The sequence below is a fragment of the Athene noctua genome, chromosome 4 (assembly GCF_965140245.1).
Source record: "Athene noctua chromosome 4, bAthNoc1.hap1.1, whole genome shotgun sequence".
Taxonomy (NCBI): domain Eukaryota; kingdom Metazoa; phylum Chordata; class Aves; order Strigiformes; family Strigidae; genus Athene; species Athene noctua.
In genome coordinates this window covers 82,215,692-82,236,258 of record NC_134040.1, presented here as the reverse complement: position 1 = coordinate 82,236,258, position 20,567 = coordinate 82,215,692, and the positions used below count along the sequence as shown (strand labels likewise).

The 20,567-nt window shown below is 39.0% G+C and overlaps 1 protein-coding gene across 1 annotated transcript in view; it reads right to left on the bottom strand.

Moving 5' to 3' along the window:
- The window catches only part of MTMR7 (myotubularin related protein 7), a 49,342-nt gene that overhangs the window by 2,807 nt on the left and 25,968 nt on the right, over nt 1-20,567 (bottom strand). The window contains exons 7-14 of the mRNA XM_074905893.1: nt 19,106-19,240; nt 13,929-14,061; nt 9,049-9,158; nt 6,825-6,950; nt 5,995-6,044; nt 4,122-4,322; nt 2,802-2,942; nt 418-544 (exon numbers count right to left, since the gene is read on the bottom strand). Of these exons, the coding sequence (XP_074761994.1) occupies nt 418-544; nt 2,802-2,942; nt 4,122-4,322; nt 5,995-6,044; nt 6,825-6,950; nt 9,049-9,158; nt 13,929-14,061; nt 19,106-19,240 (1,023 nt within the window). The remainder of the gene's footprint in view (nt 1-417; nt 545-2,801; nt 2,943-4,121; nt 4,323-5,994; nt 6,045-6,824; nt 6,951-9,048; nt 9,159-13,928; nt 14,062-19,105; nt 19,241-20,567) is intronic.

Here is a 20,567-nt window from a genome sequence, read left to right as displayed (position 1 = left end):
AGGGCCCAGTAATCCTTTGACGTGTCTTTCCCTTTTTTTTTTTTTTAAAAAAAGTAACTAAGTTCAGAGCCCAGCCCAGTTGGCACCCTTTAAAACTGCCTGTTAGTGTTTATGGAATATGAGAAGTGCACAGTTTATCACAAACCAATGTTGAATTACCACAGCCTTCTGAGTTACAGAAGGATATAAAATTTCTTTCAGGTTTAGTACTTGTGTGCCAACATGGGTGAAGTTTTATCCCTAAAAAGTCCACTGTTGTGACATGCAAAACATACTAATTTATGTGAAAACAAAGGTGACAGCTGAACATCCTCATGCCAGAGAAGGATGTAGCATGTAGGGAACTTGGCAGTGTACGGAGCTGGGTTTTATTTACCGTCGGTTAAGTCTGGGGCATTGAGATCAAGTGTCCATTACCTCTCCTAAGACCTCCAGCTCTTCTTCCAGCTGCTGAGATTCTTCCTTCACTGCCATCAGATAATCAGTAACTGACTGTCGAGGATGCAGCCCCTTTTCAAAGCGGTTGTACATACCACTCCAGAACCTGGAATTAATGGGAAGGTCAGCAATTTTCTCATTTGCTGAGGTGGCCTCAAGACACAAATACACACTTTTTTTTTTTCCCAGGCATATGGGAAATGAGTCATCCATGGATTGATTATTCATCATTAGAGTCCATACATATAAATTCACTGAATATTTGTAAGATTTATGATTCATTTGCATTGGCTCTGTCCTGACGATGTAACTCTGTGGACATAAACTGATTCCAATACACGATAGACAAGTGAATGGTACCTTTAACTTAGATCACATGGCTGAGGGTGGATCACTGAAGGCAAACTTTTGCTGTATTTTTCCTTGTTCTACACTATGGGCTTTAGAGCAGTGGTACTTATAAAACAGCCAAGGTTCAAGACAGTTTTTCATAATGTAGTTCTTAACTGTTGTCTAACTTGCCATGAAGTCAGCTTTGAAATTCTGTAAGCTTGTTTTTGGCTGGGGCTGGGGGTGAGGTGTAACTAGTTAACAGGGTTTTTTTCCCCTGTAAAGAAGAGTTAAAAATCAGGAGTACACACCAGTATGACATCCTGTTCTCTTAAAATTTAAACTTGACATTTTAAACTGGCTTGTGGAAATTGCATGAAGCATATATGCTGGAAACTCTTCCTGTTCTATGGGATTATCTGACAAACCTTTAGTTAAAAAGCTGAGTTGATTTTTTCATTTTCTGGAGAAAAGGACTTGAATTTGTTAAGTCTGTAGCTTACAGAATCACGGAATCATCTAGGTTGGAAAAAGACCTTGAAGACCATCCAGTCCAACCACTAACCTGACACTGACAGTTCCCAACTACACCAGATCCCTCAGCAATGTGTCAACCCGACTCTTAAAACCCCTCCAGGGATGGGGACTCCACCACCTCCCTGGGCAGCCCATTCCAACCCCTAACAACCCGTTCTGTGAGGAAATGTTTCCTAATATTCAGTCTAAACCTTCCCTGGTGCAACTTTAGGCCATTCCCTCTTGTCCTATCCCTTGTTCCTTGGCTAAAGAGGCTCATCCCCAGCTCTCTGCACCCTCCTTTCAGGCAGCTGTAGAGGGGATGAGGTCTCCCCTCAGCCTCCTCTCCTCCAGACTGAACCCCCCCAGTTCCCCCAGCTGCTCCTCATAGGACATTACCCTAGCAGTCCTCCTGCCAATACCTGGCCTCAGCCAGACTCTGAGTATGTAACTCGGTTATTTAAGCTGTCTGGTGAATGAGAGACCTGCCCTCAGCTGCAGCTGTCCAGCCATGTAGCTGACAAATATTTTCACAGCACCTGCGTGCTCCTTGGTGGTTTATTATTCCTGCTGCAGCAGTATACTATTTAAGTCACACTCACCCTTAAATTTATCATCCGATAGCTTATGCTTGGAAATGTTCACACACCCAAGTAATTCCATGAAAATCAACAGGATTACTCAACCAGTGGAGGATCTGCAGTATCAGTACTTTTTTTTATAAATCCTACTCTCCTAAAGAATATGATTCATAACTATTTTAAAATTGTTTTAAAGTGGATGTAACCTGGAAGAGTAGACATGAATTCTGTCATTTAGCATATTTATTGACTTTTTAACAGGTGTTTTTTCTTGCAACTGGAAAACAAACTGATCAGTTTTACTTAAATCACAGTTTTAATGAATTTCTATTCAAGTTCTCCTTAAGTTTGTTAAGATTAATGGCATAATTAATTACTCCAGCCAGAATGTCAATAGTAACATTTCTAAAATTATTATTTTGTTACATTTTGAAAAAACTTTAAATATCAAGTAAAACTTACCATGTATATTTTGGGGTATGACAACAATATGGGGAAAGTCTTCTTTTTGTTTTAGCAATCATATCAAATGATTTCTTGAAATGCCCCTTGTTAATTTTGACACCAATTGATCAAAATAAACATCACAACATCTTGGAATGGAATAAGTTGAAGCAACTTTAAATTTAAAAACCACACACAAGAACAGAACTGAAGGAGACATTTCTCAGTGGAAGAAGTGAGTAACCATGAAATTAGGACGCACAACTATCAATATGGCTTTAATCTTAAGCTCCTTTTCAGACTAATACTCTGTTGTGGAACGGTGCAATAGCGTTGGCTGACTGTGAGCACACAAGCAATGAACACATTGCATCTGAGACTGAATTTACTCTCTATAAGCTACCTTGTGGAACGAGAAATACTTAAATACAAAGGCACTCTGTTCTGTACTAACACATCCTACAATTCTTAGTAGCAAGTGGTACTACCTACTTGTACAAGAAGTTGCATGGAGCCATCCGTGAGCGCAGAGTCCCCTGGGTTTGACTGTGGTCTGATTTATACAAAGGATTCATGTAATCAGCACGATTTTTCCACAAGTGAGCCCACAATGAATATGTTCGTTCTTGGATTCTGAAAAAAAAAAAAATTAAAATAAAAATATATTAAAGTCTCTACTACAATTCAGGTATAGCTAAAGCTTAGATGTGACATTCTGGTGCTCTGTACTACTCGTTTACAATCAGCTTTATACTTCCTTAACAGAGTTAGACCTAAATTATAAATATAGAAAAACAGGCCCATATTCCTTTGTTGGTCACTAAAGGCAAAATCCAATCCATTTCCCCTAAAGCCAGAGCAGCTGGAGAGTGAAGGTGGAGAGACAGGTTCCTTTGTGAGACGGAAAGGATCACTTTCATAAAATCAGCTTTCAGACTGATCTTTACACCAAAGGGATCCCCCCATTTAAAAGCACTCCTGCACCACTGAGCTGCAATTTCTCACGCAGTTAGGTTTTGGGATACGATGACCTGTGAAGGTTTTGATTTTAAATGGACTGTGGCACTGAGGCTGCTCTGCCTTTGAGCAGTGAGAGGGACCAAATGCAGCCAGCAGTAATTCCCACCTTCCTGTCATTACTACTGCTGACACAATCGGGATGCATGAGAAAAGTGGTGGGTATCATGATGTACCTGAGGAGCTGGGACCCCAGGAAGCAAGAGAAACATCAGTATTGCCGGGAATGGTGGTTTTGTCTCTGTTTGGGCCTGAGGGCAAGTAGATTAATTTATAATTGCTTTGGGGACAGACAGCAGAAGAATAGTTTGCTGACTCAGTCCTAGGGAGGCCTACCAGACAGAAAGGCTATTTATAAGAAAGGATCTGAGAGATCAGGACTAAAGTGTCTTGCATGAGACCAATTCAAACACAGAAGAGCAGTGACTCATAAACTGAGAACTTAACTAGAGTTAATACCGTCTTGTATTGGAGCTACAGTGACAGCTTGCCTTGTATGTTGTTAATGCTGCAACGAAGGTAGGGCCACATGGCTGAAGGGCTAATGCTCTTGTCAGTTTTCATTAATCCCTGTCACGCACACTGTGGATTACACTCCCTGCAGAGCCACATTGCAGAGGATCAGCTTTTCTTGGTATTAATCTCTGTTGCCAGAAGACGACAGTCAAGAAGTCTACACTACCCCCCACGCCTTATGAAAGCACAAACATGTAGACTGGCAAATGTCTGACTCCTCAATACGCCACCACGACCAGACCCCACGTGTAAACACGCTACTAAAGGAAAGACTCATACTTCAGCTCTCGTCTCTCCTTCTGGCTGTTACACAGGAAATTCCCAAACTGGCAAGAATAGATATGATGTTGTATGTGGATGAGGAATCGCTCATTGAATTCAAAGGCACAAGGAAACTGTTCCATTAATTGCCAAACACACTCGATGAACTGGTCAATAACAGGGGATATCTCCTTTGGATCGCCATCTAAATTGCCATACCTGAAATAAGACAAGGTACAGTCAATGATAACCTTGAAACCCTCTAGGAGAACTGAATTAACACTAATGAAAACAAACGCCTCGCTTCTAGTGTGCGTAGGTATACATTTCTAAAATCTCAACGACTAGTATATTTTTTTACTTCCCAAAACTGATGCAAGATTCATGGAGTAGAATGAAAGCAGAATTTGTCAAATACAAACACAAAAATGTTACGGGTGTTATTGCCTTACAGCTACCCACAGCTGACTGCTGCATAGCCACGTTTTAATGCTATTAATAGAAAGTTATACCACAGTAACATAAGTCATCATGACTCCAATGACTTAGTGACAAAAACGTATCTCAGACAGCCACTTAATGGCAGACCATTCCCAAAACCAGAAAACTGAGCAGGAGAGAAACAGAATAATCTTGGCAGAAAACAGTTTAAAGCTGCCCTCTCTTTCTTGGTCAAGTTTTTAGAAAGTCGGAAATATTTACATGCTACTGTAACTGTCAAGTGAACATCAAACTTTCTGTCTATAAAAATGTATGTTGGAACCACTTGCAGTGAAGAAAAGGAGCCTGAAAATATAAAACACATAGAAGTAAAAAATATTTTGTAAGACTACATAATAGGAAGAAGCATTTTCAATCAATTATTTTGCTCGTCTAGTGTGTCTATATATATGTGCATATATTTATATGCCAACAGAGTGGAATTCCATAAACATCTGTAATTGAAACTTCTAATTCTACTATTATTAGGCATCAAAGAAAATATAGCAATATTGTACTGCCAACCAAAGCTATCAGTGGTGATGACATTTCAGAATATCTTTCACCACTGATAACAATAGACATCTGACAGTAGCATATTAAATGTTGTCATTCTTGCTGTAATTCTACAAGTGGTATAGAGCTGCACAGATTTCCTGAAAGTTTTGGTGTGTTTTTTGAAACTAGAACAAATTTATATTCAAATCAAACAATATAATGTAATTAAACTCCAACATAAAAATTGCTTTTTTTATTTTTACAGAAACTAGAAGGGAATACAAGAAAGAAAGAAAATGTGGATATTTATTAATGTTTAAATTTATAAAGTCTTCTAACATTTTCATGATAGTATTTGCGTAAGGGATGTAGACAATAACTTGTCCAAATATATGACTTTCTGCTTCACTTTACCTGAAGTTTCTGAACAAATACTACTGTTTTCATTAGAACAGACTGTAATAAGAAGAGTATATTTTTACATAATAGATAACTTGCAGAGATGCCTAAGATTAAGTACTGTCCTGGAAGATGTAGACTTTGCTGAGCAGGGACTTACATGGGGAGTTGTGTCACTACTGAAAGATTTGCTGGAGTCCAAAGGGATTTTGCAAGCCACATATATACTGCTTTTCTCTCACGTGGATCTCTCAGTGCTCTTAGAAACTGCAAGAGCAGCACTCAGGATTCCCGATAGCAGTCTTGGAGTGCATATGTAAGAAAAGACTGTTATCAAAATATTTCACTTTGATTTTTCCAGGCAGCTAAATTATATAGTAGGAGAAAAGGGTACGGCGGTTTCCTGCGGGCATTCTGTTGATATGCTTTGTAAGGCAACAAGGAAGTAAAACTGAAGGGCAGCAGATACTGACTACATAAAAACATATGTAGAAAAATCTTTGCACCACCTTACCTGTGGTTGAATTTGTGACCAAAGGAAACCCAGTCTTTTTCAATTAATACCTAAAATGAGAATATTGCATTCAGTATTGTGGAGCAGAGCTGACACATGTTGAAGCAGGCAGAAGAGTGGTGTAAACAAGCAGTATTGGAATCCCAGTTAATTCTTAGAATAAGCAGAAAAACGACAAGCAAGAATGATGTAAGCAAGCAGCATTAGAATCCCAGATAATTTTTAGAATAAGCAGAAAATTAATGAGTGATGAGCACTGCTGACAGCTCAAGAGAAAGTAGCACTCTTCATGGATGCAGATAGGATGCCGGTACTTCAGCACAACTTCAATTAGCTTGATTCATCATTTTCTAAAATAGAATCTAAAAAAATTCTCAAACATCTTTTTAACGTGTGACCACTAACTTTATAAGCTTTCCTAGATGCTTTACCAGTGCTCATTTGCTTGGGAAAGTAACAGATTTTCCAACATAGCTGCTCATCGCAATCAAATGTCTAGGGAGCACACACTTCTGACACTCAGAACTTCACTGATCCCTGAAAATTAATATGAATTCTTGCTTGCATGGAAGTTCCTTGGGCTGTGAGAAAGTTTTGTGGTCAAGGTTACGAAAAAAAAATAAATGGGTGCCCAACTGATCCCCATCTTTGATAACATTTCATACAGAAACAGGGAGACTGTAACTTGGACAGATAAAAAACTTCCTTTCCAATTAAAAAAAAAAAAAGGGGGGGATATATTTAAGGAAAGTGTATTTTCCATTAAAACCAAAGATATTCATCTTAAATGATGCCACAATACTTTACTCTGTGAAAGAGAACCTGCTTACCATGAATCCCTTCATAGTTCTGTAATATGGATCCAATAGAAGGCTTGCTACAGAGCAAACCTGGGCTGTCCTATCCCAGCCATCAGAGCAGTGAACAAGCACACTCACACCTTCCTCAGCCACAGCCTAAGGACACAGAAAAAGTCAGAAATTTCACAAGCAGGGAGAAAGGCAATGGTAAGAGAGGAACAGTGAGACAGCTCAATATAGAGAAAATTAATTTGGAAACTGGGAAACCTTGTTCATTTTTTATTCTGCCACAGAGTTCATAGATTCATAAACGGTTTGGATTGGAAGGGACCTTAAAGATCAACCCCCCCCTGCCATGGGTAGGGACACCTTCCGCTAGACCATGTTGCTCAAAGCCTCGTCCAACCTGGCCTGGAACACTGCCAGGGAGGGGGCAGTCCTTGAATTATGTTGAGGGTTATTCCTCTTATCTGAAGTCTTAAATCTCATCTCATCCCATCCCGTGCAATATAGTGGTTGCAGCATCACCTGTTTATGCTCCACTGCAGGAGGGTGTGGATCCATTTCAATTAAAATTCTTCAGTCTGTCAGAGCAGACAACTACCTAATGCAGATTCAGATGCATTTAATGATCCAACTCACGTATCAGCAACAGAACAGCCATACTTGTGATGCAGCTCTTAACTTCTCATTTTGTTGGTAATGTCAATGATGGCAATGTCTACTTCCAGTGCTGGTCCTAGCGTAGATATTATTACAGGAGACTGCATTGCACGCTGATGACATACTTCTACAGGTTTGTGGGGAAGCCTGTGGTAGAGGTAAACTTCCACATCTAATGAGATTGCATCAATATCTTTAAACAACTGGGGAGAGAGGATCCCATTTTACACATAAATACATAAAGAAGAGATCCTACTAAGTTCTTCAAAGTCTACTGTTGAATTATTTTTGGAACTTGAGGGGATTTTTAAATTCTAAGGGATTTGACCTTTGTCATTTCTAAAGAGAACTAAATTTAAAAGGTAGAGACATAAAATAGGTTAGGAAAGATACTGCTTAGAAAAACAAACACTTAAGTTAAGTTTGGGCTTAATAGGAAACATATAGTAATAATAAATTATCTATGTTTATCTCAAGAGACAAGTAGATTCTACCAAAATAGAACCCCTGTGGGCAGGAGACCAACAGCTGAGAACTGGGAACTGTACAAATAAGAACGGATCAAAATGCACGTCTGAGGAGGCACAAGGCTAGCAAGCATACAGACAAAGGATAAAATCTTTTTTGACAGTATTTTAAGACTAGTCACCGGAGAAAACTTGACAAGAGCTAGTGTAAATGACCTGATATAATAATGTGCATTTATCCTGCAGTTGCTGTTGAGGTAAAAAACTACAGTTGCCTGCTGAGCTAGAAAAAGCAAAGCAAGAGAAACAAGCAGTTAGTGAAGAAGGAAACCCATGAAGTTTTATCCATATAGTCTTATGTAGCAGGACATGTGAATAAAATGGCCTATAAGAAACTGTAATAGTAACTTCAAAAATAAGAACTGAAACAGTCAAAGGCAGAGCACAAGAGAAGGGGTAATAAAATAAAAATAATAATAATAAAACTGTTGCTAGATGACAAATATCTGCATTACTTTGGGTGGAATCAGGAGAAATAATTTTTTATCAAAGCCAACAACTGTCTCTTGAAACAGTTCTCAAGTCTGTAAGAGCAGAAGCTGCTAGAGCATTTGGCCATGGAGTGGAATGGCCATGCTAGAGTATTTGGCCAATACACAGGAGTTGGTTTAGGGGGGAAATTTAGTTGGTCACAAAATAATTCAGAGGGTGTAACACAGTAGCCAATATTCTTATATTACAACTACTGTGTGAAGAAGTAGTCCTCAGAAACCTTCAATAAAGAAAGTGTTCAGAAATAGGGATTGAAACAGTGAAAATCATTCCTGGGGAATAAAGTAAGGACATTCAAGCACCTGGCATAACAAGATACAGGCTGGTAGAGGCTTTAGTGCATTTGAATTCTTCAGTGAAAAGAACACAAACTTTTTTTTACCACATTAGCAAAGTGTCCAGTCGACAGCACCTACGAATCATCTCTCCTCATAGATGAAGCATTGCAAGATGGTTTTTTTTTCAGATACAATGTCACTGACGATAACTGAAGTTATCCACAAGCAGAGAATTTGGTCCTCACCTTCTGTATCTGGTTAGTCCAAGTTTTGTTCTCATTTTACACACTTTACCTTTGCAATAAAAATTCCAGCATCCATAATGGCTTTGATATGCTTCAGCCACCCCGAATTTTCTAGGCCCCACAGAAAGTCACTCATTGAAGGCGATTTCAGCTCACAAACTGCAAAATAAGATGCATCTTAAATGTACAGCAATTCTAGTCCCTTCAGCCTTCACTGACTGTTCAACCGAAGAGTTATCTCTTTGGATATCCCCCATGAAAAACATTCACTTTTGAAAAGAATGGCTACTTCAGAGTCAAAATTTCCCACTGAAAAAAAAAAAGCACACATTTAAGAAATGGGGCTGAGTCAAATTTCACCCAGTATGTTGATTTAAGTTAAAAAGAGAAGCTGTTACAAAGCCTGTTGCAAACAGTTTACCAAATACATCCTTCTGTGCAGCCCAGATTTTCCAAAATTGTGTCGGGAGCGAAGTTTTCAAACCCCTGAGAGGGGATCGTGTATTTAATAATGTGAGCTTGGCAACACAAAGCATACAATTTCTGCTGTCGGACAGGAAGCCAGCCACCTAAACGGTGCCAACAGCCTCCTATTCCCAGCCACATTTGCTGATGAAGCTCTGTAAGAGCAGGCCCACCAAACCCAGCCTGCAGCATCACCACAGACAGTGGTGTTTGAGTTAAAGCAATTCCCTCAACAGTTCTCCATTCCTGAATGAAACTGTAATAAAACTTCATTTGTAATCAGAAAGTATTCCGACGGTGAGAAAAAAAAACATAATTCACCAAGGAAAGTATTTTCCTGAAAAGTTACCAAGCTCTATGCCATGTTTAAAGAAAAAAAAATTCCCAGTTTTTACAACATTTTCTATCTTGCTGTGTCCATGTGTCTGGTTTTTTAATATTACAGAGTTTGTGACATCAGAAGAAAAAAAAGGGCAATCAGAATCTAATTCGGATACCTCAATCCAGCAGCAAACGAATACTCAATAATATTTGACGCAATTCTGCTTTCAAGAATGAGATACTAAATTCACCCCATAAATAGACTATACATTTGGTTTGATCCATCTAGAATTATACTGTCTTTTAAGGAAAAAGATGTTAACCAGTGAAACTCATTTAAGGAATACAGTGAAAAATGCCATGGTTTTTACTGATTTAATGTACTATCTGTGAATTAATAATGTCTTAGTAGGTCTCTTGTCCTCTGGAAATCTTCTAAAAGACTCCATTAATTATGGTCATTATGACCACTAGCATAACTCTAGTTTCCTTCAATGTAATTGGAATTTAATTAAGTCAGAGTTTATACCACATCTGAACTGATTGTCTTCATTTAATTCAGAGGCAAAACAGCCTAATGTGTCCATACAGAGTCTTGCAATCTTTGCACATAGGGCCTCTTCCAGATGGTTATTTTAAAAGTAATTTTTGAAGGATATTTATAAAAATGCACAGATAGCAGCACCAAAAGCAAACAGCTTTTCTCATGATTAATGCTCCTGTGCAGATGGAAGCGTGACCAATTAGTGGCTGAATTCTGGCTGAAGCTGCTGTCTCTGTTTACAAAAGCCCAAGGTAAGGCTGAAATAGCGCTTTGCTCATTCCCAAACTAGAGTCAATATTTACTGACCACTTCACTGAGCAAAGTTCAGACTGTCCTAAAGCCATACACTGTGTATTTCACATGATTTTGGCTACCAATCTGGACCTTAATGCTGAGTTAAATTTTGAATTCAGTTATGAGGCTTATCCTAAGGGGAGAAGGTGTTTCCATCTCATCAGAAAAGGTACCAAAATCATGGAGAAATAAGACCTGCCTGCACCCACTGTGTGGGCCCAAGAAAATCATGAGTCCCTGGGCAGAGCTCATAGCAATCCAGCAGTGCTCCCTTCCCCAGGAGAGAAGAAACAGGACACGTGGTGGAAACTGCCTCTTCCACCAACAAAAGTACCAGAGGGGGATGCTGGGCCAGTTCCCATTTCTGTCAGGATGGCCATAGGTAGAGGAAGGAGTAAGTGCTGTGGGTCAAACCCTCAGGGTCTCTTTCTGGCCAATCTGTCACTTAAGTCCAAGGATCAGAGGGCTGCTCTTACATCAGCAGCTGATGCTCCTGGTATGAGGGGTGGAGAAGTTCATATTTGCTGTTTAAATACAGAGAGGGAGCATGTGGGGTCATCATCTCAATGCACAGCAAATGGGGGTCAAGTCTTGGTTGGCTCCTGGACGTACAGCAAAGCTCACCCCATCACAAATGCCCAACAGCAGCCTCAGTCAGCCCTTAGATCTTCACTGAAAAAAGTCCTTATGCAACATTTCCTTCTAACATTAAAAATTATTTCAAGGAGCTTGTGCACAGGATCAAAATTATCACAAGAATTTTCACATATATCTGTCTTTAAATTTTTTTTAAAAAATAGCAATACTATACTAAAGCAATATGAGGCATCAAAGACAAAAATAAAACGTTTGGGGTTTTTTTTCTGGAAGGAAATTCCAGCAGGTTGAAATGCATTTTACTTCCAAAATACAGACAAATCTCAATATTTTTTTGCATATTCTGAAAAAAATTCTCGTCCTACAAATTTAATAATTTTATAATGCTGATAGATTTTGTCAAAAATTAACAGTATACAAGAGTAAATACATGTTAAAGTTAGGATAAATAAAACTGCTAGCATTAAAGTCAGCAAAATCACAAAGCTGAAACCAAACTTTTTTGCCTACCCAAATTACTGACATTATAATAAGTATAAATTAATTTCTTCAGCTTTTTCCTAAAGAAACATCATTGAAATGAACACATTTGTAATATAAATGCATTTTCCAATGGAAAACTGAATGATCAGTTTTTGTTCAAATTTCCTCATCGCTGGAAGTTATTTAAAATTGTATTCTGGAAACAATCTGCGGTCTCTCATGTGAAAAAGATCCTCCAACCTTCGCTTCTGTTTAATTCCAGTAAGTTGAATAAAATCGCCCTTGTGCTCCTGCGACACATCAGACCCACTATGTCTTGATGTCCTCTTTTCCATGCTGTACACTTCCAGGCAATAATATAGCACACATTAAACTAAAATCAGTTTTAATCACCTTATTTGTCTTTCTGAGGGTTTTTATAATATCTCACACTAGATCACGAGCAGCAGCCCTATTTTTTAACGTTTGAAGTGTAATGTAGTGTCTTACCTTTTAGAGATTCACTTAGGTATGTTTAAGTACTCCTTGATAAAAATGTAAAGCTATATTAAATGTATGTTATCATCACCCTTTACAGCCTTTTTGGTTCTGGTTCCCTTTGTATGTGCAGGTCAGGTAATAAATACTCTTTTAAAGGCCACGAGAGAAACAGATGAAGGGATACCGATACAAATGGAAAACAGAAAAAACTACACAGCACCTTACATGAGAAAAGCCCTGCTCATACACAGAAAGTTGTAAGATTATTTTTTTTAAGAAAAAGTACTTGAAAGCCTCAAGTGCTTGAAATCGCAGATTTAACTTCTCTAATTTCAAACCTTATCAGATGGGTCGCTAAATAAGAGATTTCAATATAGCAAATACAAAACCTATGGAAAAAGCAGATGTTTTGAGCATATGGTTTATTTAAAAGTAGATGCTAGGAAGTTATGCCCCCAAGCAGCCTGAAGTGTTAAATGCATTAGAAATTACCTTGTTACATGTTAGTTTGGGCCATGGATCTGTCTCACAAACTTTTGGCTCAAAAATAATACACAGTACTGTCCCATGCAGCCAGGCTGGTTGTTTACTATTTTAACGTTGATGGTCTTTAGCTGAAGAAATAACGGGACAGGTTTATTCACCCAGCCTGTCTCCTAGCCAAACAAGACTGTAGTGAACTAAAAATCCTTCTGTTTTCCTTCCCGAGACCCTTAGACCAAGGAATTAAGTAAAAATAAGTCATGAAGAGAGCAACTGTTTTACCTGCATCACACTTTACAGCTGACTCTCATAAACTGCTCTTATTTGAAAACAGGGCACAGCTCTCCTGTCATTGAAAATGTAAGCCCTTCTTAGATCCAAAATTCACATTCACATACAGATGATGGGAGACAGATGAAGAATAAAAGAGCAAAAGCAGAGCGCCAAGTCAAGAATAGCTAGATCAAGCTGATCCAGGAGGTGACAGAAGGTGCTGATGGTATACATGAAGTAAATACTGAGACTCTGTGGAACTGAGTGAGCACTATTTACTATTTGCTTGTTAAAAATCAACAAGTTATTGAGGGTCAAGGATGGCTTATTTATTCTTATCCTTTTCCCAGAAGGCCTCTAAATGTAATCTAAATATCAAATGGCAGCACAGATGTGCTCGTTTATACATTGATAAGTATTTATAAAGTAATCTATTCATTTCCATGGGATTATGAAGGTGCTGAATGGTTACACTCATTGACTGTGAGTTTTATAAATAAACCTGGTGTGACATGCTCTGTACAGGCCATGAGTTAATTTTCTGTTAAAACTCACAGTCTAAAATGCACGACTACCTAATTGACCACACAGAAAAATCAAACCATAGGTCTTCTGAGCTTAAAATAAAAAAAAAATCCTGTATTTTTCACTAGAATCAAAGTCAGGTATAAGTGATTTTTTTTCACTGTACCTTCCAAGTGCAACTGCAAGAGAAGAAATAATAGAAATAAGGTGTATTGAAGTCAAATTAATTTTGTCATTAAAAGTAAATGATATCTGGATTTCACCACAAAACAAGGTGTTTGCACAATTAGGAAATCACCACTAGTTGTGATGCATTGTGCAAGTCCCATTAGCCAGCAGGCAGATGCATGCAGCTGCAACAGGCAAAACTCTTTTCACTGCTGCTGATTTCAGAGCAGTTATCCTGATTCATGTGGCAGAAGGATCAAATCTTTCCTCTAGATGTCAATAAAGAAGAGTATTACCTTCAAGCATTTTCTGCAGACTATTTCTCATGACATGGATGTTCTCAATGCCTATGAATTGAAACTTGATGTTGGAGTAGTTGTCTTCATTTTCATATCCCTTCCCTGCTGCTCTGTTTGCCATTGCATTGAGCTGAAAAAAATAGGGAAAACTGCATGAAAACCAGTAGCAAACAGATTCTTTTCAAAACAAAGCCTGTGGTCTACTGCAATAAATAAGAGTGATTTAAGTCAGGGATAAATAGGAAGCATTTATCACAGTGTCAACACAACCGGTTAGGAATTAGGGATCTGTTTACAGCCTATTGAGGGGCACTGGGCTCCTGAAGCTCTGACCTTTATTTCACACACTTTGAGTGAAACTTCATTAGTGAGGTTAGATGCAAAAAACCCACAGCTTATGTAGGGCTCCTCTGGAAGAGTGTAAAGGTTTTTATTTGTTTTTAAAAGGCTATTTATTTCTGATCAGCATTATGTTTACTAGCAGAATATAACCAGGAGGTGGCAGTGTCTCCTATCTGCCTCGCCACTATTTCACAGCATATGTACGCTGTAATGTTGCCCAAGTTTTACCACTCAAATCATCCAAAAGTTGATACAGCTTACTTCTTTGAAGCTGCAATAATGAAGAGAGAGTTGGACTAGTTTTTCCTAAGTTTATAGTAACTTGGCTCTAGTTGTGTAAGACCACAAAAGATTTGTATTGACAAAATTACCACAAATATTTTCATCTGCAGTGCTATCAAATATTTTGCTGTGCTTCAGCAAAAAATACATTCATCTGGAAGCTGGAGTTTTGTCTTTGAATCTGTTGCTTGCTTGCTGGCATGGGAAAGTCACTAAATGCTTCTTTAGTTCAGTTTTCCCAAGTGTAAAATTAAGGAGTTTATCGTTTACTTCCCCCCCTTTTCAGATTCTTGGGGGAAAACTATCTGTCAAGCCCCATATGCCAAACTGATCTCTGGGATGAAAACTAGAGCTGATAGAAAGTACTTTATTAGTCTTTTTTTTTTTTTCTTTTTTTTTTTTTAATTTCTTACAGCAAAATGTCAGTGTTCAATAGAAAGAAATTGTCTTTTTGCCTGAAGTCCCAGCTCTTCTATGGCTGTAAGGCTGCAGAGCCCTTGAACTTCCCAAGAAATATGAAGGCTCTAGGAGTAACAAAGAAAACCATGTGGCAGAACCTTCACACCTCCAAGCACAACTAACAGTTTCTGCTCAGGAAAAGATTTAAGAATTAAATAACAGTGGATATTGCACATGCGGACTGAAGGGCACTAACAAAGCTCTAAGAGAGACTTTATGAGGCATCAATTGGTCAAGAAGTGTCTCACCTTCATGGCAGTGAGAGCCAATGCTCAAAAAAAAAAAAAAAAATCAAAACAAAATCTCTAAGGCATTGTCTAGGGGACAAGAGACTATGCAGGTAACTCAGTTTCCAGCTTATTTTCCAACATCACAGACAATACTAGTGATTTGCTGCTTCTGTGGTCACTTCTGAAACTCACAGTAATGTATTTTAGCACTTGGCTAACGATATCATGGGATATACAAGAATGTGTCCCTTCCTGATGTCTTCCACCCCAAACACACACACTGCCAATACTCAATTTTAATCTGGAGCTGAATGAATGCAACTGAGTAGGACAGATTGTCTGTTGCCAACTTATCTCCAGCTAGGATGAACAAGTCTAGCTTTTTTACATCATACGTCAAAACAGGTTTCCATAGACCAGATCTGACCTCTTAACTTTCAAAGGAAAAGTTTGAAAGTTAAGCTAAACTAGCTTAAGACTAAAGCTAAAGACTAAAAGCTTTTATATGTCATTATAATTTCATTTTAGATACATAAGAAAACAAATGGATGAGGCCACTTTTCAATTCTCCTATTCTGTCCAAGTTATTATGTGAAGATAAGGGACTTTTTTCCCCCATCTTCACACTTGCTAGCACATCCATTTCCATGAGCAAAACTTGGCAACAGAAATATATAGTTACGTTTGTGGACCACCATTAAGAACTGAAACACTGCATGAATTTCGTGATACAACAGAAGGAACCATATTCTAAGACTGGAAACTAGGCAAAAGCCCAGCATTTTTCATTTATTTAAGTCCTGTGTAAAACTTCTTTTAACTTGTAGTATGCAATTCAGAAAAAAGCGCAGGTGAAAAACAATTCTTGTCTATCAACCAGCAGTCTGCTGGTGTTTTGACTATCAATGAACAATAAAAGAAAGATACAGTCTGTGAACAGCATGTCCTTTAAGGACAGAGTCCTCCATGTGTCCTACTACAAAGATATAAATTATCTGCAGAATCCTAATCTTTCTCTTTTGAAGTAGACATCAGTGTTCTAGTATAAACAAAATTCAGCAGTCTCTCACTGCAGTAGCATACAGCTTCCAGAAGAAAGATCTGTATGCATGAAGTCTAAACCATCACAAACCCTTGAAACCCCAAATGAAAAAATCTAGCCCCTAACTGACCTAATCCTCAGTACAATAAATGCTATTGTCTCTGCAACAGAGCAATTTTATCACAGAAATCCTTTCTTAAAAGGCAATCTGAAATAGTTCTCTTTAAAAGTAAATAAATATCAGGTTAACTTTGCAAGACTTTGACACTCATTTGTTTTAAATATTGCCAGTTGCCAAACTTTGCAGCTGCCACAATATTTACTAACAAGTTTTCCACATCACCTACCAAAATTCCATCTGTTGCTCTTAAAGTAGTTGTTGTAAGGCTCCCTAAATTGTCCCTGTCCTTGCTTAATCTCAGTGAATATGAGGATACAACCTCTAAAAAGAACAGATCTCACTTGCCAGACTTCCCGGCATCTTTTTTAATGTGGAGGATAACAGAGTCCTGCCTTGTTATAAAGAGTTATAGAACTAATTTGTTTTACTTGTAAACAGTAAGTTTATATTAGCCTCTTCTGTAAACACATAGAGAAAAGAGAAAAATGAAGAAAGACAGTAACCTTAAGCAAATCTCTGCATATGGTCATCCTTGTATATTTAAATGAAATGAAAACAAAGCTTTCTTCTGCAGCCAAATCTTTTGTTTTGAAGATTATCAAACACAACAATGGACAGCATATGAAGCACACTTGGGAATGCTGAAGATTCCATCAATATTTATAATCTTTGCAAGGATTCTTGCAAATCCTTGATGAGAGAAAAGGCAGGTAATTTTTTAGCTTCATAAAGCAATGGGAAACCTTGCACCAGACTCAATATCTTACCTTTACATTTGTTAAAAGGTTCGCTGAGGAATGCCCGCAACAGCTTGCACTGACACCTATCACCTCCTACATGCTCTAGATTTATATATGCATTAGGAGATGCAGAACTGTAACAAGGCTGTATTTAGCACTTGGGATCACAGGAGCTTTAGTAAATCTGCACATTCTTGCAGCACAGAGAGAGAAGTAGAAATCTGTGTATACAAAATTCTTAACATCAAAATCTTTTTTTCCAGAGAAGTTCAATGAAAACACTCTTTGTCTCCTAACTGGCTCCTGAAGAAGCCAGTGTTGCTGGAAATATGCTGTCATTCATGACTGAGTGAGCCAATTTCACACCCTTCACTTAAAAGTACAGGCTTTTTTCACTGCACACAGGTGTCTCTGACCAAAGTCATTTACCAGAAAAGTTTACAGGATGGGACCTTCCTCTTAATACCTTGTAAAACATTATTAACAGCCAAGTCAGTAGGCCGTTAGTAATAAATCTCATTGGTGAGCAACCTCTTTAATTAGGAAAGAGTACCAATATCATCAGCCAGGAAACATTATGCTGTAGCTATTATTACTTATAGAAAACTTAAACATTCATTTAGGCAGCTATGTCTGTACTTCCTATCTAAAGCCTGTTCTGAACACAGTAGTACCAATCCTTTCCTAGTACTCATCACAACTCATTTGCTTCAGGACCACGAGTAAGTTGGTACCATCCCAATAAAAAAAGGGTGAACTGAAGGTCAAAGTAGTTACCAAAATACAAAGTGCAATGAGACATGCTATAGCCCTAATTTTCTGTCTGCTGCCTCCCATTAGAGCTGTGAGTGCTCAGCACTTTCCCACCTGCCCCCCAGTCTTCAATCACCAATCAGGCAGGCTCCTCGTTTCTGCCCCAGCTCTGCCAGGTTTGACTTTCCTCGCTCCATTCCTTATGTTTCCTAGTTTACTGATCTTTCAGGGTCTGTCTCCTGATCTCAGATACTGAAACAGCTTCCTTGTTCCTTTTCTTCAAGCCTTTGTTCTTGTTTTTCCTTCTCCCACACTATATTCTATACCTACTTGGGATTTTGTGGAGATTGCCCCTTTGGTTTCTTTCCTTCAGATGCTTTGGTAACTTTGACAGGGAAGCTACCAATAGTGCAAGAAAGAATATATCCCTGCTCCCACCTCCACACACTGAAGTCTATCTAGTCCTCATCACCTTTGGTAGCACGTTTGCTAGGATGCCAATTTGGACACAAGGGATTTTTAGCTTCCAACCTCTTCTAGATCATTGCTGAGTTTCTGTGTTTCTGCACAGCATAATTTTTTTTAAAGCTTTTATCTTGGACAAAAATTTTGGTCAGTTATAGAGCTATAGCATCTGAGATCACTATTTACCATACTCCAGATTCTCAAAAACACAAAAGTGCTGCAGATATTCAGAGAAGGTCTCCTCAATTCTTGTAACCTCAGTAAATGGTCTTTCCTTAGCCTTATGCAGAGGTTGTTGAAATTTTCCCACTTGCAGGAGAAATCTTGCATGGAAAATTTTAGTATAAGCAGGCAGAGGTTTACAGCATTACAAACAACTGTAGATAAGAGTTTTATAAGGGGAATTATTTTTCACTAGTCTCATCAGTAAAAGAGTTACTGATAGCTCCTCTGTGTGTGGGTATAGTTACTATTACAAGTTACTCACTTTGCTGTGGCTTAACATTTTGCTAAGAACAAAAGAAAAATAAAAGCTCAGTGTAAAGAAAAATATTTTCTAAGGGATAAAAATGTCTGCAAGATTCCAAGTTAAGATCCCCTGATAAATCCTGCTTTACCTGTGGAGTTACACAGGTGCAACTAAGATCAGACATATGGTCAGACACTTAGGCCATGCATCTTCTTTAACGTATGCAGGCCAGATTCAGTCTTGCCATGTGCAAGAAATTTAATGTACCTACTTTGGGCCGAGTGTCAACAACGTATATGAAATCACTTCCTGGATTTGCTTTTCTAATGGCCTGGAGCATCTGTTCGTCCTCAAGGCATCGAGCACTAAAGCCAGATAAAGGCTGGCTGCTTCTACATATGGAGGCCTACAGAAAAATGGACAAAGAAAAAAAATCAACACAGTTATTAAGCAGAAATAATTTAGCATCCAGAAGCATTTACAAAAACAGCTCATTAGATGTTTGCATAGGTGTACAGTTGTGTGGGAAGGGCAAAACAGTAAAATTAATTACATGTTAATAAAGACCTTATTTTTAAAAAGGCAAGGAAATATTAAAGCAATACTTCAAGCACCCCAATACCTGTTGGAGGGACAACACAGCAGGACACAAGCAATTCTGGAGGTTCCTGGAATGTGTGGATGATAATGTCCTTCTCCAACTGATAGGGGAGACAATGAGGAGAGCTGCTATGATGGACCTCGTTCTCACCAACAAGGAGGAGCTGGTGGGGAGTGTGAAGCTCAAGGGCAGCCTTGGCTGCAGTGACCATGAAATGGTGGAGTTCAGGATCCTTCGTGCAGCGAGTGAGAAGGGTGCACAGCAAGCTCACTACCCTGGACTTCAGGAGAGCAGACTTTGGCCTCCTCAGGGATCTGCTTGGCAGAGCAGCAGGGGATAAAGCCCTGGAGGGAAGAGGGGCCCAAGAAAGCTGGTTAATATTCAAGGATCACCTCCTCCAAGCTCAGGAGCAATGCATCCCAACAAAGAGGAGGCCAGGCAAAAATACCAGGAGGCCTGCATGGCTGAACAAGGAGCTCCTGGACAAACACAAATGCAGAAAGGAAGCCTACAGAGGGTGGAAGCAAAGACAGGTAATCTGGGAGGCATACAGAGAAGCTGTCTTGAGTAGCCAGGAATCGGGTTAGGAAGGCCAAAGCCCCGATAGAATTAAATCTGGCCAGGGACATCAGAGCAACAAGAAAAGCTTCTATAGGTATGTTGGTGATAAAAGGAAGAATATGGAAAATGTGGGCCCTCTCCGGAAGGAAATGGGAGACCTGCTTGTCTGGGACATGGAGAAGGCTGAGGTACCCAATGACTTTTTTGCCTCGGTCTTCACTGGCAAGTGCTCCAGCTACACTGCCCAGGTTGCAGAAGGCAAAGGCAAGGACTGGGAGAATGAAGAACCAGCCACTGCAGGAGAAGATCAGGTTGGAGACCATCTAAGAAACAAGTCCATGGGACTTGATGAGATGCATCTGCGGGTCCTGAGGAGACTGGCAGATGAAGTGATTAAGCCAATGTCCACTATATTTGGCATGGCATCCAGTGAAGTTCCTGTTGACTGGAAAAGGGAAAACATAATCCCCATTTCTAAAAAGCTGAAACAGGAAGACCCAGCAAGCTACAGACCTGATGGTTTCACCTCTGTGCCCAGTAAGATCATGGAGCAGATCCTCCTGGAAACTGT